Source organism: Gopherus evgoodei, chromosome 18 (assembly GCF_007399415.2).
Source record: "Gopherus evgoodei ecotype Sinaloan lineage chromosome 18, rGopEvg1_v1.p, whole genome shotgun sequence".
Classification (NCBI taxonomy): Eukaryota; Metazoa; Chordata; order Testudines; family Testudinidae; genus Gopherus; species Gopherus evgoodei.
In genome coordinates, this window is record NC_044339.1 from 10,701,178 (window position 1) to 10,713,188 (window position 12,011).

The 12,011-nt window shown below is 50.3% G+C and overlaps 1 protein-coding gene across 4 annotated transcripts in view; it reads right to left on the minus strand.

The window, feature by feature from the left end:
• The window catches only part of C18H1orf167 (chromosome 18 C1orf167 homolog), a 35,621-nt gene that overhangs the window by 12,936 nt on the left and 10,674 nt on the right, over positions 1–12,011 (minus strand). For all 4 annotated transcript variants that reach the window (XR_003997094.1, XR_003997095.1, XM_030537492.1 and 1 more), the window contains exons 9-17: positions 11,631–11,814; positions 10,466–10,676; positions 9,278–9,459; positions 9,001–9,124; positions 8,516–8,670; positions 7,068–7,276; positions 6,049–6,193; positions 1,520–1,787; positions 14–122 (exon numbers count right to left, since the gene is read on the minus strand). Coding sequence is in view for 2 of the 4 variants with exons in the window: in XM_030537492.1 (XP_030393352.1) it covers positions 14–122; positions 1,520–1,787; positions 6,049–6,193; positions 7,068–7,276; positions 8,516–8,670; positions 9,001–9,124; positions 9,278–9,459; positions 10,466–10,676; positions 11,631–11,814 (1,587 nt within the window). In the remaining 2 variants the exon portion in view is untranslated. The remainder of the gene's footprint in view (positions 1–13; positions 123–1,519; positions 1,788–6,048; positions 6,194–7,067; positions 7,277–8,515; positions 8,671–9,000; positions 9,125–9,277; positions 9,460–10,465; positions 10,677–11,630; positions 11,815–12,011) is intronic.

The window sequence follows — 12,011 nt, forward strand, 5'->3', positions numbered from 1 at the left end:
GTTTCATTCTTACTGATTGACCGAGACAGAGGCATTTTCCTGCACTTCCTGGCTCCTATGAGGGTGCACCGCTGCCGGGAGCTCTGGGACAAGGCGGCTGCTTTCGTCCAGTAATTGCAGGCCTGAGGATAGAATTTACAAAGCAGTGGTCAAGACCTAACACAAAAATAAGGGGCGGGGGGAATCCCTCCTCTCCTCACACACACAATAGTCACACAAGCTGAGCCGCAGGCGTGACACCCCATGGTTCAGATCCCAGCAGGGCTGACTAAATCCTTCAAAATAAATGGAGTCTCATGCAGTTTGCCAGCTGTGGGCCTGTCAGAAAGGACTGTGATAACCAAGGTCCAGTCTGCTCTGTGGGGTAGAAATTATCCAGTGGCACCTCTCTTAGGAGCAGGGGATTTGTTCTAGTCTTTTTGGCTAGTGTGTGGTGCACCAGCTGGTTGCTGCGTTTCAGCGGGGAAGCAGCATGTCTATAGCCTGAAAAGCACTTCCAGATGAAAGGCCAAGCACAGTCATGGTCCGTCACGTAGCCAGTCACACAAGCAGAGCCCGTGTATCTAAGTGTTGAGATGAGCCCCATCGCCAGTCTCTGAGCCGAGTCACCCAGCTGTGCTCTTCTTCAGAGAACAGGGAGTTGTCTCGAACATTGGGCCCTACCAAATTTCTGGCCAGGAAAAACGCATCACGGACCGTGACATTTGGTCCTTTGTTTGCTTTTATCCTATACTAGACAGATTTCATGGGGGAGATCAGCATTTCTCAAATTGGGAGTCCTGACCCAAAAGGGAGGTGCAGGGGGGTCACAAGGTTATTTTAGGAGGGTCACAGTATTGCCACCCTAACTTCTGCTCTGCCTTCAGAGCTGGACAGCTGGAGAGTGACAGCTGTTGGCTGGGCACCCAGCTCTGAAGGCAACGTCCTGCCAGCAGCAGCACAGAAGTAATGGGTGGCAATACCATACTATCAAAAAGAATGAGGAGAACTTGTGGCACCTTCATCAGATGCATGCAGTGGAAAATACAGTAGACTGCATGCATCTGATGACGTGGGCTTTAGCCCACGAAAGCTTATGCTCAAATAAATTTGTTAGTCTCCAAGGTGCCACAAATACTCCTCGCTCTTTTTGCTGATACAGACTAACACTGCTACCACTCTGAAACCTAATACCATACCATGCCATCCTTACTTCTGCACTGCTGGTGGTGGCGGCTCTGCCTTCAGCGCTGGGCTCCCGGCCAGCAGCCACAGTTCTCCAGCTGCCCAGCTCTGAAGGCAATACCGCCGCCAGCAGCAGCACAGGGTAGCAGTACCACAATCTCCCCTAAAATAATCTTGCAACACCCTTGCCCCCAACTCCTTTTTAGGCCAGGACCCTACTGTTACAACACTGTGACATTTCAGATTTCAACTGCTGAAATCATGAAATTTACAATTTTAAAAATCCTATGATTGTGAAATTGACCAAAATCAACTGTGAATTTGGTAGGGCCCTACTCATACAGAAACTGCTCACCTGTTTCACCACAGCCATGGAGTCTAAGTGCAGGGCTTGATGCCCCCTAGTGGCCACTCTCCAGCGCTGAAAGGATTTAGCCCAAGCAGGTCTCTGTTGTTTGCCATCTCTCTCTTCTTGTTGCCACTTCTTAGCTCTCAAGAATTCCATCCTCCACCGGGTAAAACATAATGTGAGGCTACGCTGCTGCCTGGCAAGCTCGCACTGGGCAAGAGCTTCATGCTGCATGGCTCTGCGGATGGTAACCTGGAACCAAGCACCTAGGATCCTGGAAAAGAATCTGCAATTACGGGTTCCTGAAGTAACATTTCGGCACCAGTCCATCTCCTCTGCCTCCCATCCTGTGGGGTCATTTACAACTGCTCAAAGCAAGTGCAGAAAGCTACCAGATCAGCTTGCTCAAATTGGGGATACACCCACTTTTGCCCTGTGCTGTCAAGTGCTCCTGGGCAAAGGCACTGGGAGGATGAGGTCAAATAGCTCCAGACTTCTGCACTGTAGCTGCTTTCTGCTGAATGCTCCCAATCGCTTCACTTAGCCTGTCCCAGAAGGTTGCCTGTCTGTACTTCCTGTGACCTGGGGAACATCAATTTCCTTCTGTCACATTTTAATGATGAGCCTCTGGGATCCGTATTAATGCAAAGGAGTGAATGTAATGCTCACACAGGGTGTCAGAGCAAGAGCCCTGGATCCTAATCCCCTGCTTTGCCCACAGAACAGATACCCCATGGACACAAGCTACTGCCCCGCTGCCCTGCCACTGCACTGAACCCCAAGAAGTGGTTCTTCCAGGTCAGGGCTGTGAAGGGAAGCCAGGACTGTTTTCAGTGCCAGCAACTGGAGGCCACAGTGGTGGTTTAGCTGGGGAGGGGGGACTCTCTCCATGGAGCAAGAACACCCAACGCTCATTTCAGACAGAACACTGACAAGCTAGCACAATACTTCCCCCTGGGCTGGAGTGGAACTAGATGATTAGAGGTGAAAAAGGTGGGTTTATATCAGTTTTGCTTAGTATACAGATCAGTTACAGTTTGTCTACACGGAGAAACTGAGCACAAGAGCTATTCCACAAGAGCTTTCCGTGTGGATACTCTTATTCCAGAATAGCTATAGCACTTTCCGCTCCCAACCTACTTTATTCCAGAATAACGTACCCTTGTAGCCAAATTGTAACCCACTGACACAAAACACACCAGAGCCTGCCCCTGCAGCTTCACAGGCTCAGCTTCTGGCCTGCTCTTTTGTTCCTCGTTCCACCACGGTTTCCATTATGCAAATCATCCCCCTGCACTATAGGACTGAGGTGTAAATATTCACCACTTGACAGGTCTCTCTTGAGATCAAGGGCATCAATAGTGGGTTATCCTAGCATGAAAAATGCCCCCCTCTGGAGGCGGCACTGCTCAGCCTGTAGCATGCCCAGGTGGGAAATTGGGAAGTGCTTCCTTATCAAAGAAGCACTCAATGGAAAGATTATTGACAGACAGACGCGCTGCAGGCAGAGGAAAGATTGTCTCTCTCTCAAACATACCTTCTGGGGTGGTTGCTACATGGACTGAACTGCTAAACCAATCAAGGTGAGCTTGTGGACTCAGGATATTTGTTGCTGCTGCTTTCTAATGGAAATTTGGCCCCTCACAAGAAAAATCTATTGGGGTCAAACCCTACAGTCCCAGAGCAGGGCTGGACTTTCAGTGCACTGTAACAGGATCCACATGGTGTGTTAGTAGGGTGACCAGACAGCAAGTGTGAAAAATCGGGATGGGGGTGGGGGGGTAATAGGAGCCTATATAAGAAAAAGACCCCAAAATCAGGACTGTCTCTATATAATCAGGACATCTGGTCACCCTAGGTGTTAATGTGTGGCAAGCTGGTGCGCAGAAGAGTCACACGCTGGTTTGCTGTGCAATAACTTGCCCTGTAGACAAGCCCTGAGTCCTTATCCACGTTGACTTCAATGAAAGACATGTACAAAATGGATGCTAGATCGTGCCAATTATTTATATGGAGAACTCCTCACTGTTATGCATAAAACATGCTTGTCCTGGCAGAGGACCTCAGGGTCTGACCTTTAGCTTGGGGCTCTGAGACAGGCTAACAGCTTTTCCTAGGGTTTAAATCAGAATCTAAGTAAAAAGGGTCAGGATGAGATGTTTGTGATAGTTCAGTATTGTATATAGTTTCATGTCCTTGTGTTCTATGGACACTGCTTCTCTCCACATGATTATTTATTCTGATTTTTCACACTAACAGAAATGGAAGCCAACCCGTTGGGTCCAATTCATGCCCAAATTTAGATTTTGTAAAGAAGAGATTTCACAAGAGCTCAGGCCATCAAAAGTACTCCTGTGCAACTCCAGAGGAAAGAGGGAGTTGCCTTTTTTAACCAAAGAACCATCTCTCTTGCTGTGTTTGCAACATACACTGCAGCTCCGAGTTAGTGCAGGAGGGCTGGCAAGCGAAAGTGACAAGGGACAATTGTGACTAGTTTATCTGTGCTGCCTGCACTGAGAAATGCAGAAATAGGGGATGGCAAATTAGAGGTTTAAAATCCTCAGTTTTAATAATCACCAAGTTATTTGTAACACAGAAAAAAAGAGGAGCACTCACTTTTTTAAACAGGATTTTTAACCTGATTTGGGTCAGGATTTCACCCTAGTGAAGTCAGTGGGCTTCAGTGGGACCAGGATTTCACTCAAAAAGGAAGAAAAAAATTCCCCTATACCCAAGGCATGTCTAGTTCATTTTATTCATCCTTCGGTGTTAGTGAAGCCTGCACCAAAGACCTCAACCTCCACCCTGAAGAGATCACTTCCAGTGTTGCTGGGAGAGTTTAGTCAAATCTTGTCTTGAAGACCCATCTCTATTAGGTAACCAATTTTACAGGCCCTCGGGTGATCGCTTAAGGCAGGTTTCACTGTGGTTTGGTAATGGTGCCGCTCTCCCCATTCCTCTCCTCACTGCTTGCTCACGACCTTGATGTAATCTGCTCTGCTGCACACGAACAGCATGTACTGTGATAGCCACTGATTCCAGTACTAAACTGCACAGCCCTCTTCCCCTTCCGGAACTCCCAGGCCACCTGTTCCCTTTGCTGCAGGGTCTGCTCAAACCAGGAAAGAGCGAGAGGACGGACCCGGCTGGATGCTCCATGTCTCCTGCTGAGGACCAGTTCCCAGCTCTGAAAGGCCTGCAGGGTCTGTGCTCCGTCAAGATGCCCATAAACTCTCCTCTGCAGTACTGCATGTCTCCATAGGCCAGCAGCTTTGGGGGCAGCATCCTCCTCCTGCTTGCAGGCTTGGAGAGCTGTGGCTTGACGGACTCAGAGGATTCCTTTCCTCTCAGCTAAGACAGCCTCTTCCCCCTCCTTCCAGCCTGAAAGGCTTGGAGGCTCTGCCTGAGTCACTGGTGCATTGACACTGTCCCATGCCAAGCTCAGAGACGCCTTCAAAACAACAAACCTCTACTCTGAATACACCAGGTAGGGGGAGGGATTCAAACTATGGGAGAGTCAGATCCACCAGAATAATCCCCGACTCCACAGATTCTTCCTACCAGTCCCACTTCCAACACACTCCTGGATCTTCTTCTCCAGCCCATTCAACAGACTCTTCCCTTTCAGCTGAGCAGATCTTTCCTTCCTGCCCCGCTGGATGGACTCCTGCCGAGAGATTCTGTTTCTCAGGCACTCGCTGCTGCCTGTGCTCCCCTCCTGCTGCCTGAGCCTGGATCCCTAGGATCCAGTCATAATTCCCTTCTGTCAAAAGATCTTCAAAAGGAAAAACCTCTTGCTTTCAGCCATCAGAGATCTGCACCTGGCTTAGCAAATACAGTCGCCTAGAGCAGAGGCTCCTGAATTGGTACTGGCCACTAGGGGTTTATTAATCAAAGACAAATGGCTGGAAAGCAACCAATTAACCTTTCTAAAGGAAGCGGAGTTCCTGGCAGCTGATCGCGGGAGCACAGATGAGTCATTAGTGGAACCTAGCTGTTACTGTGTGCGCCCTGACACTGGAGTGCCAGGCTGCCAGTGCCTTGTATGCACAGAGGGCCCGATTCATCCTTGGTGTGACCCCATTGCCTTCACTGATTCAACATAGTCTTGCAAAGGCGGAAGACAACCTAGAGAGAGCTATTCACAGAGGCTCCAGTGGGACTGACCCGACCTGGCAGAGATCGGAAGAGATTCTCTTGCCAAGGCAGAATAATCCTCCGCCTCTTTGCTCTCCCAGTTCAAGGGGACATGGTCTAAGGCATATGAACAGAGCAAGCCTTCACAATCGCTCACTCAAGCTGGGCCACTTCTCCCAGGATGCCTTGCCAGGCGGGGGTGCTAGGCTATGGGTCACAGACACCCTGAAAGGGCTATGCCACAGTGCACTTCGGCAGCAGCAGAAGAGAAGAGCGGGGGCGGAGGGGGAGGATTTTACAGAAATATCATTTGTGCAAAATTCCCTTGAACTTTCGCATCCAGCTCTAGTAAATTACATTTCTACTCCTAGGAAAGGCCTCCGGAGGAGCAGACAAACCTGCGCATGAGGAGACACTTCCAGCACCAAGCAGCGTTTCTCCACTTCTGAGCTTGGCAGTGCCAGGCCCGCATGACTGTCCTCTTCCTCCCTTGGGAGCTAAACTGGACCCATTGCAGCTGCAGATCCCTCAGGGTGCACTGCTCTGAAATGGAACACAGGAGTCAGGCCAGAGCAGCACACGAGATGCAGCCACCTCACCAAGGCCAGGCAGACAGAAGGGATCTGATGCATGCCCTGCACTCTGACAGACAGACTTGTACAGGTTTTTAAATCATTCCTTCCACACAAGCAGCTAAACAGGTTAAGAAAAAAAAAAGTCCTGGCAAGTTGGTCTAGTGGTTTGACAAGGGAACAAGGAGTCAGGACTCCTGGATTCATCTCCTGCCACCGGCACATTGCGTTATCCTGGGCAAATCACTTTGCCGCTCTTCTGCGCCTCAGCTACCCCTGCTATAAAAAAGGATCCTTCCCTACCTCCCTGGGCATTATGGAAACTTACTGTTCGTAAATCACTTGGAAATCCTCTGACGAAGGGTGCTATGGACTCAGGATTCTTACAGACTGCACAGGGCTGGATCCTGCTCCCACTGAAGCCAAAGGAAGTTTTGACAATTACTTCAATGAGAGCAAGATCCAGTCCATTATGTTCAGTTCAAAACTGTGGTCACCCAGGACTTCCCAGTTGTCTCTGCACATCACCACCACTTGGAACTTTATACTAATAGCAGGATTAGAACTCAGATCCTTCTGGTCCAAACTATCTGAGCCAAGGGAGGCTCTCTATTAGCTAGAAGCAGTACAGGGCATGTGACACACAACTGAGCAATTCTGGTTGCAACCAGTAAGGGGCAGTGGTACGCATACGCACTAGCCAGTTCATTACATCTGAGATCTGCAGAGCCCAACTCTAGGACTACAAGCAGGATTTCCTCCCAACCAGTTTGATATATCATCCTTCCCCTTCAGCCCATTCTATACACAGCGTTCAGGGCCTGTTATGCCATGGCGTAACTCACTCTGCCAGCAGGTATGCCAGAACCGCAGGGCATCTGCTGCCTTTTGGCGGATCCGATGCCTGAATCTCCTGTCAGCTTCCACTTTCTGAGTTAGCCTCTGCTTCCACAGGTCAAAGGCAGCCTGGCAGCAATGGAGACCACATTGTCGGGATGCCATGGCTTTCCGATTCTTATCTTCCACAACCCACTTGTGCCAGCCAAGAAACGCACTGGGTGGGAGGATGCAGGATACATGAGAGGCTGGAGGAGCAGCTCAAAGAGATTTACTTTCGTATGTTAAGTTTAATGAAATACCCACTACAGGTGGGAGATCTCACTAACTTCCGGAATTACATCCGATTTGTTTTTAAACAGCAACCAGCTAAAGTATACCAAGAATGTTACTTGTGATCACTTTGCCAGGGGGAGAGCTCATACCCAACATACTCACACTTGGTACGTGTTCAGCGCCTTCCAGTCAAGAGCTCAGTATTTTACAAGCACTAAATTAAGCTTCACAACACCTTGGGGAGTGGGTGTTAATATCTTCCCACATTACACATGGGCAGATTGAGGAACAGAGGGTAAGTGACCTGCCCAAGGTCACAGGTGAGTTGGTAGCAGAGCCAGGAAGTGAATGCAGGAATTGGGACTCCTAGTTCTTTGCTCTAACCAGGAGACCATGCTGCGTTGTACTTGACCATGGTGGAATGTTGGCTTTGACTTTTCAGCTGACATTTGTTTAAAACTGCCTATGGGTTTAGACATATACAAATCCCATACGTACAATGGGAACTGTGTGTCTAAATCTTCTAGGCAGTCTTAATCATCTGAGCCTTCATGTTTTGGGGTTAATTTAGGTCCTAATGTTTCCTAATTGAGACACTTTGCTCAGTGCAGCTCAAAAAGGACTGGTCGCCTATACAAATGAGAATAGAGGGGAAGGGGGCACAGGACCTGCTTCCTGAAGCGCCCAGCACTGGCCACTCTTGCAGACAGCGGACAAGCTGGTCCACTGCTCTGTTTGGACATGCCAGTCTCTACTAGGAGGTTCCTGGCCCAGCCTAAAATGAGGTGTTCTGGAGGGGGGGAAATGAAGGAAAAGAAATACATAAGGTAGGGGAGGGAACCCTGGAAAAGCAAATCTTAGGTCCAATTCAGAGCTCAAGGCCCAGGTGGCCTAGAGCACAGGGCTGAGACTCAGGAGACCTGGGTTCTATTCCTTTATCTGTCACTGGTCTGCTGGGTGAACTTGGGCAGGTCACTGCAGCTGTGCCTCAGTTTCCCCCTCTATAAAACGAGGCTAATGATACTGACCTCCTTGGTAAAGCACTTTGAGATCTATGGGTAAGAAGAGCTGGGGATTATTACTATTGCTATTTTCACCAGTAGACATTTCTACAGATGCGCTGGAAACAATTACAGCAGAAGAGTGTCAGAAAAGCATAAACTGGCTCTGGGGCCCATACCGGGACAGCAGGACAAGCCTGCGACGCTGTTGGATCTTTAGATGCTGCTGAGTCTGAGCTGACCAGACCAAGAAATACCTCTGCAGGAGTCGTAGCTCTGCTTGGTGCCAGAGGGAGCTGCAGGGACTCTCCAGTTCCTCTCCAGAACTGTAACCCTGTAACGCAACAAACCAGAAAGGGGTCTGAAATCCTGCACAGACACTGGACCCCATTCATCCTGCTCGCTTTCACTGCTGCCAAGACCTGCACTCACCACTGCCAAACCCCTCCCAAAGTACCCTCTCAATTTCTGAGTACCAGGCAAATCTCCCTGCTCATCTGCTGCTGAGGCTCGCAAGAGGAGGGGGATGAGATGTGCAGAGATCTGCCTGTCATGGGAACCTCTTTGCCCAGCTGAGAGCAGACTGGTGAGGTGTGGGGTTGGCAGCTGATTAAACCCAAAGACTTTTCCGTAAATTGAGCAGCATGGAGAAACCCTTTGTTACCTGTAAAGCATCACCTTGGAACCGCATTTCGTCCCATGCGGAGAAACTGGCAAGAGGCTCGATCCCGCTGTCTGGTCTCCACAGCGCCGAAGCTTGGAGCTGGCCTCCTATAAACCAATTCTCTCTGCAAGACACAAGCACCAGGCTGTTCTCTCTTGCCCAGCAGGGTGAGGAGAAAGCAACTGGTGTGGCACTGAGTGGGAGTCAGGAAAAAGGCAGCCATCTAAGCCACGTCTATCTGTACAGAAGAGCCACCTATTTCCAGGATCCAACTTACCTGACTCGAGGACTCTGTGGCGGAGAGGATGCCTGCAAACAGAGCTTTCCCACCAACTCAGCTGGGACTGCTGGGCAGCAGTGCTGCTGCAGAGAGCAGACAGACCGGGACAGGGGTGTGGTATCCTCGGAGGTCAGGAGGGAGGAGAGGCTGTTCTGGCAGCTGTCACAGAAGCTGCTCTCCTGGTCAGAGGAAAGCACATGGCTATGAGTTTAGTGCTCTGAGCAATGATCCCTCTGCTAATGACCTCCAAGCTCCATGTTCACTCCTCTTTGCAGCGGAGCTTGGGGAGATCCATTCCTCTGCTGCCGCAGGGAACACTCCTCAGCCAGTTTGTGTACAGGGACGTGGGTATGCATTTGGTGGAAAACAGACCTCTAATTAGCTACTACCCACCCTGACTATGGATTGCCCCAGTGCTCTGCATAGTCAGCAGGTGAGTACAGCAAAGCCCACCATCCTGATGGCTCCTCAGAGGCTGGCAATGTGGTGGTAAGTAGAACAGAGACCAGCAGTTCTGCAGTCCATTTCCCATGGCAGCCAAGCCAAGAGGTCTCTGTCCCCTCCCCCAACTGGCAGAGATTTGGAGACCCTGTGCCTTCAAGCTGCCATGCAGTGAGTACACAGCAGAATTCCCTTGCGCCTGCCCTCTAAGCCCTCACTCAGGGGACTGGCACGACCGTATCTGCCTCTGAGGACACTTAGCACACGGACTCCCCGGCATCAGAGTCTTCAAGTGTAAGGCCAAGGCAGATCAGCTTGTTAGTGTGGGGACTGTGTTGAAGCAGAAGTTATAGGTTCAAATCCCAGCACTTCAGTGCCATAAGGCAGTACCCCACCTGTATTGAGCCCTTCTGTGCCTCACTTTCCCCATCACTAAATGAGGACGATCGTATTTACCCATCTGGGCAGGGCACTTTGAGATCCTTGGGTGAAAGGTACTGGATCACTGTGACATTGGCATGGTGAAGGTGAAACACAGAGCAGTGCAGTGGCTTGCCCAAGGCTGCACAGCTAGTCAGTGGCAGAAATATAATCTAGGTCTCCAGACTGCCAGTGCATTGCTCTCACCACTAGACATCACTGCCTCAAAGTATTCTCAGCATGAATCAGACCCCTAAGGTCCCTGCTGGATCTGAACTTCCCTGCAGCGCACGGGCACTGGCACAGAGAGCATTGTCAGCTCACCTTTTCCAAAGAGCCATGGGAAACCAGAGGAGCAAGAGTGCTGCTGTGGAAGCCGGAGGACAGAGAGGAGTCCTCAGAATCCAGCAAGGCAAGAGGCTCCTCCTGAGGTGCCCTGGGATTGCGGTGAAGAGGATTCAGCTGAAGAGTCTTCTGGTGCCACCGCCTCAGAGCATCCCGTAGTTGGCGCTGCTCCAAAGCCTGGGAGAAGGAACTAAGGAGGAGGAGGAGAGGGTAAGGAAAAGTTTGCATAATGGCTTAGCAGATTGATGCTGGCCTAATGGGTCTTTCACCTCAAGGTTACCCATTTAGACCCAGCCCAGGTCAGTAGCGGCGAGTTACCATGGGTGTGGTCTGACCAGGAAGCCACCTGCTGGAGTCCACCATGGTAATTCTCCCTAACAGCTCCTGTGCTGGCAGTTTCGGCAGAGAGGCCAAGCACTGAGTGGAACATGGAGACTGCCCCACTCTCTAGATCACCAAGACACGCTGGCGGGCAAAGCGGGGAAGCCTGTGCCATGCTGATTTCTGAATCGATGGGTGATGGGTTATACCACCAGCCTCCCTGTTTCATTTCCAGACTCTGGGCCTGCCCTGCACTGCAGTAGCAAGTCCTGGTGATGGTCCCTGAAGAGCCAACAAACTGTCCTTTGGAACGTTTGCCCTTCACACAGTGACGTACCTGGTACCACAGGCAACAATGGAGGCATCTTCCCCATTGTACTAGATGTACGACGCAGCTGGTTGTGTCATAATCTCCAAAATTCAGAATCGATGAGAAGGAAACCTCACACACGCATATCAGGGGAGTGCTGCAAAGGCACCTTCAGCAGCAAATTCCTCCCCCTACTCCAAGAGAGTGCCCTCTCCTGCCACAGCAATGCAGAGCCCCTCCTGGCACCGTCTTTGGCACTGATAGCGCACATGCATGGACCCACTCTGGAATAGGTCTCACTGAGACTATGATAAGCCTCTTATAGGCTTTTGATAGGTTAGACAGATCCCTTCAGTTCATTTCTTTGAATGTAATTTCATCTGTGCCGGCAACAGAGAGACTCTACAGCAGACGCAATTTGAGAGGCAGAGTGATTTCTTGCTGAGGGACCCAGAAGAAATCTAGACCCCCAAGAATCAAGGTGTTCCCTCAGCATTTGATCCTAACACTCACTTAGCTTGCTGTTGCTGATGGAGCCTCGCCTTCCACAGCAGAAATATCCTCTGGAGCTTCATTCGCTGGTAGAGTTCATCTAAAGAGCCACCTCCTTTCCACATGTGACTTCTCCTTACAGCCAAGCACAGCTGAGCTTCATCTTCCTTCACCACAGGCTCACTGGCAGCTGAGCTGCCTTGTCCTTTACAGGTGACAAACAGACAGGAGAGAGAGAGAGAAACCATTTGTCAGGAGTGACTCTTCAGTGCTCAGAAACTCAGACTGAGGCAGGGGACAGCCACTGACGCCCCCACCCCACAGCTTCTTTTCTAGATCTCAAAGTAAATTACTGCCAGGCTTTCTAGGCTTATCAAAGGGGTCTCAAATTTTCCTGCAGCA